Below are 5,101 nucleotides of genomic sequence, written 5' to 3' on the forward strand. Positions count from 1 at the left end.
TCTCGACTGCTTTCGGAGTGCACTAAATTGCCCAGCATAATGTTCCCGTCTCCCTCTTCGTTCAAGAGTTTATAAAAGTATTTCTATCATCTTCGTCTAATGTGTCCCTCTTCTCCCAATACTTTGCCTTCCTCGTCTTGATGCACTTTACTCGGTCTAGATCTCAGGCCTTCCTTTCTCTTGCATTGGCGAACCGATACAACTTTCTATCCCCACCTTTATCTTGTAATTCTTCATACAAGAGTTCAAACCCCGCCGTTGTATATTATAAATATAAATGAAGTTCATGTGTGTATTTGACAGCTATTAAAAAATTGAAGTGGCTATTTATTTCGCCTGAAATTTACCCTCACTTGTGAGCAAGTTTTAACAATAATGGGGTTTTAGTTCAAATGTTCACAACAAATGGGGTTTTAGTTCAAATGTTCCCAACAAATGGTCCCACCTAGATCTGAACCGTCTGGAATTTCTAAGTGATGGACTGGCGGGAAGTAGGAAAAATTCAGGAACCATATGGCGGGAACACCTCGCTTTTATAAGAAAACCCTTATCCGAAATTCCATGAAATTTTTTCCATTAACTATTAATTCTATTTGAGTATATTTTGGTTTGTTGATTGAATCTGCGTTTGCTGTATGTATGGGGAAGAGGAAGAAGACGGCTAGGGCTAGTGAAGAAGAGATGAAGGATGATAACATTGCTTCTTCTTCCCATAACAAGAGTCTGTATGAGGTACCACCCATGCTTTTCTGCCCTATTTTTTTTAAAATAAAATTAGATAGAGCATGCGCTATTTTGCCATTACTTTACCTAAAAATGGAGGATTTGTGTATATCTTATTTTTGGGTATAATTAACGGTAGAATATAACTGAAGAAAGTGTAATTGGGGATTTTCGAATTTCACCCTAATATACTTAATTTGTAACAAATCCAGTCTGGCCATAACAAATTAATTATATCATGTATTCCGGGTAACGTATGCCTACACTCTACCCTCCCTAAACCTATGTTGTTGTATTTCTTCATACTCATCTAACAATTTTTAGTCTTGGAATTCAACTTTAAGCATTCCTAGTGTCCATGCTGCTCCAAACCCCATAATCTAATTGGAAATACAAGCTGAGGTGTCACTTTCTCAATTGAATGCAGAAACTCTCTAAATTAGCCTGTTGAATGAGAACCCATATATCGCATAGTAGGAGAAAGCGCAAGTGCTTGATGGACTTGATTCAATACCAAAATAACGGATTCCATTATGGAGGAAGAAAGATAATAGAAAACTGGAGCAGCAGTATTGTTCTATTGCACGTAATCTGTGTGCCAAGCTGGTCTCCCTCTGCCTATACAAAGAGCGTGTTCATGATATACTCAAGTGGTTTAGAATGTAACAATAATAATCATGTGGCATTTATATCTCTACCAAAATTACGGCTCAAAGATCTTTCTATGAACTAAGCACATGCATTTCTTTGCTAATGTTTGTTAATTGGTTGTGGAGCTGAATAATTAACAAGTCATCTGCTTTATAGATTCTTGGTGTTGAAAGAACAGCATCTCAACAGGAGATAAAGAAGGGATATTACAAGTTGGCTCTGCGCCTTCATCCAGATAAGAATCCTGGAGATGAGGTAAACAACTGGTTTATAAATTTTGTTCTTCACTACTGCTATATCATTAGCTAACACGAAAAGACTATTTATGTTGAATTTTCTTTCCATAGGAAGCCAAAGAGAAATTTCAACAGCTGCAAAAGGTGATAGCAGTTCTTGGTGATGAAGAGAAACGAGCACTCTATGATCAGACTGGCTGTGTTGATGATGATGTGAGTGCTAACTTGGACCCCTGGTTCTTGGAATATTGTTATTGCAGTTTTGGAACTTTGACTATAGTTGGTATTGTTTGGAACTTTTGCTATTACTTTAGCTTTTTATTGCATGTGATGACGCAGTGCAGTAGAAAGTGTGTGTTAAATTTAGCAAAACCACAACTCACGCTGCAGTTTTATTGCAATGCAACTTCTCCAACTAGCAAGTATGTTTCACTTTCTTTTAATTATACCAACTAACATGAGGTAAGGATAATTTTCAACGCAAGGGAAGTAATCCAACAATTTTCCCTTGCCTTACGTGAATAGAACAAGGAAGTTTGACTTTATCGATTACACATATGTTTGTGATTTCATTTTATCATTATAATTTGACTATTTAATTGTATCCGAACCTTAGTATGTTATGGTCATTCATCTACATAGAGATATTTGAAAACTTTACATAATCTGTAAAATAATAATTGCACCCTATAGTTGAGATTGCAATACTCCCTCACAGTAAATTGGGTGGATCACTCTTTAATATGTGGTTTGCACATTTTTATCTGGTAATTGACAGGACCTGGCTGGAGATGTGGAGAACTTGAAGGAGTTTTTTCGAGCTATGCACCCAAAGGTAATAGTGACATGGATATGTAACTCTATCTTAATCAAGTATTAGACATGCTCTATGGTTACATTAATGTTTGTTGCAGATCACTGAGGCCGACATTGAAGAGTTTGAAGCAAATTATAGAGGATCTGAGTCAGAGAAGAAGGACTTAATTGATTTGTATAACAAGTATAAGGGTAAAATGAATAGGTATTAGCTGAGAATCAAGTACTCTTCTCATTTTCATTTACCTTATAATCTCTATGGTGCCATCTAATTCGTTGGCCTGCAGGCTCTTTTGTTCTATGATTTGCTCTGACCCCAAGTTAGATTCACACCGTTTCAAAGATATTCTGGATGAGGCAATAGCTGCAGGTACAGTTTAGCTTCAGTTATATGAACTTGCTTTGAGAAATTATGTGTTCATGACACTCTTAAATGCATCTAAAACCAATACTGACGACCTAGTGTATATAGGTTTAGATTGCGGGGATCTGTTTCTAATTACAATCTGTCATTTACAAGCACAGACTAAATGTTTTCTATGTTCTAATCATGTTACGTTTTGCAAACTGCTTTGCTACCTGGTTGCCGCTTCGAAGTACCGTAATTACATGACAGAATACATAGGCGGTCCATCAAACTTGCTAAATGTTTTCATCTAAACTAATGCTACGCCTATTGATAAATTTTTATGGTTTTCTGGTGGTCTGAGATTAGGGGTGAGAAAGAGATCAAGAATGAGATGAAGGCTTGGTCACGTTGTTATCGTTTACACTTGTTTGAATACCTCTATCTTCTATTGTTTTGCTGCAGAGATGATGGAATTTTTTTGGTTTTTTCTTTAGGTCATGCTTATAATATGATTTTTAATGTTCTTATTTGTAAAATTAGTGAGTAAGTTGTGTGCTGGAATCTACCTATTTTTTTAGAGGATATTTTCTCCGTCTTTGATTAATACATAACCAATGGAACCTTCTGAGTCAGAAAAAAAAGTGGTGGTTGTCTACTGTGCACACGTCTATCGATTCAGAAATGAAGGAGATGGTGAGCAGTGATTCCATGGCGGCAACACCTAAAGCAGTGACCATGTCTATGGGTGGATTTTTTAGTGGTGTTCCATCTGGTTCGTTGTGGCAGGACCATTAGTGGCGGCAGTGATGGTGGTGGCAGGGTGAGAGTTTGTTCTTAAAGAAAAATATGGCCGCTCCTGCGCTTGGCATAAGTGTGGTGCACTCACTGTGCCATGCCAACAATGTGTGTTTAATAGGCACAATTTGAGCATGGATCAAGTGTTCAATAGGTCGTAGCCTTAGTTTAGGTGCCTACAAAGTTTTTTGATAAGTTTAAGGGCTGCTTATGTATTCTGCCTAATTACAATTTACATCCTTTAGCATTGTTGCATTGTGGTGTCGGAAACAAATTCCTCAACCCTCACTACATATGTCTTTGCTTACAATGAACTTGCACCTTAATTTCAAATCTATAGGGGAGCTCAAATCAACCAAAGCATATGAAAAATGGGCAAAGGAAGTGTCTAAAACAAAATCACCTACTAGTCTGCTGAGGCGGAGGGAAAAGTAAGTCATGGTTAGCCTTATACTCATTGCTACTTCTAACATTAGCCACATTCTTACTTGTTGAGGTTTGAAATGTTGTAGGTCTAACAAAGGATCAAAATCAGAGGACTTATATGCTATTATTTCTCAACGCCAAAATGAACGGAAAGGCAAGATGACCACGATGTTCTCATCTCTGATTAGCAAATTTGGTGGGGACCCATCTGCTGCAGAGCCCAGCGAGGAGGAATTTGAAGCTGCTCGTACAAAACTAGAGAGTAGAAAGAACTCCAAGAGGAAGAAAATGTAATATATTGTGTTTTTAGACCTTGCTGCAAAAGTTGCCAATGGCTTAATGCTACTATTTAGCCATTTTTCAGAAATCATTAGGTATTTTGACGTTATTGTACATTTGACGGTAAATGTGGAAAGCTTTATTTGCTTATCGCCAGCGTTAGCTGTCTTGAATTTTCTCCTGTCAGTAACAACACAGGTACAAGGCACCTGATGTGTTACCCTGTTGAGTGGTTTGAGGATTTCATGACCAATGGGCATGTTTATGCCTTGACATGAGTTTCTTCATTGAGCCAAAAAATAAATGAAAACGCTAAAATTACTAGTCCGGAATCTTTTTAACCCAAAAAAATAACTTTTGAAACCAAACTAACCCTTTAGAAAAAAAGAATTAAATTAGGCTTCATGCATAGAATTTGTGCGTGAAATCCTCTTTCCCCTGACCCCAACCTTTATTCTTTGGAAATCAAACTCAAAATTAAGTTTTTTTCCGTACTTTAATTGAAGATGAGTTATATTTTAAAACACCGGAATATAAATATTTTATATAGAACTTAATATTTTTTTTAGCGTAAAATAATGTCGGCTCATTACATCAAGTATACATATATGTTTGGATCGTCGTTTTAAGGGTTGTAAAGTGTCTCGAAGTAAGTTTGGAAACTTGTTATCTTTGAGTTTTAGGAATTGTAAACTTGTATTACACCCCTTGCTTGATTTGATTACACGCCATGCATGCCAATTTCAGTTTTTTTATCTCACATAAAGGATCGATTTGGCAATACATCATGCATGTCAATTTCAACTTTTTAATGACACATAAAAGA

At 36.6% G+C, this 5,101-nt stretch overlaps 1 protein-coding gene across 1 annotated transcript; it reads left to right on the forward strand.

Moving 5' to 3' along the window:
- The first annotated feature begins 338 nt into the window (after nt 1-338).
- On the forward strand, nt 339-4,425 carry LOC132633961 (chaperone protein dnaJ 6-like). The gene is made up of 8 exons (XM_060350310.1): nt 339-732; nt 1,531-1,629; nt 1,722-1,823; nt 2,389-2,445; nt 2,525-2,631; nt 2,714-2,796; nt 3,911-4,001; nt 4,083-4,425. The coding sequence occupies exons 1-8, from the start codon at nt 640-642 to the stop codon at nt 4,288-4,290; spliced, it is 840 nt and encodes a 279-aa protein (XP_060206293.1). The 5' UTR covers nt 339-639; the 3' UTR covers nt 4,291-4,425.
- The last annotated feature ends 676 nt before the right edge of the window (nt 4,426-5,101 follow it).

Source organism: Lycium barbarum, chromosome 1 (genome assembly GCF_019175385.1).
Source record: "Lycium barbarum isolate Lr01 chromosome 1, ASM1917538v2, whole genome shotgun sequence".
Classification (NCBI taxonomy): Eukaryota; Viridiplantae; Streptophyta; class Magnoliopsida; order Solanales; family Solanaceae; genus Lycium; species Lycium barbarum.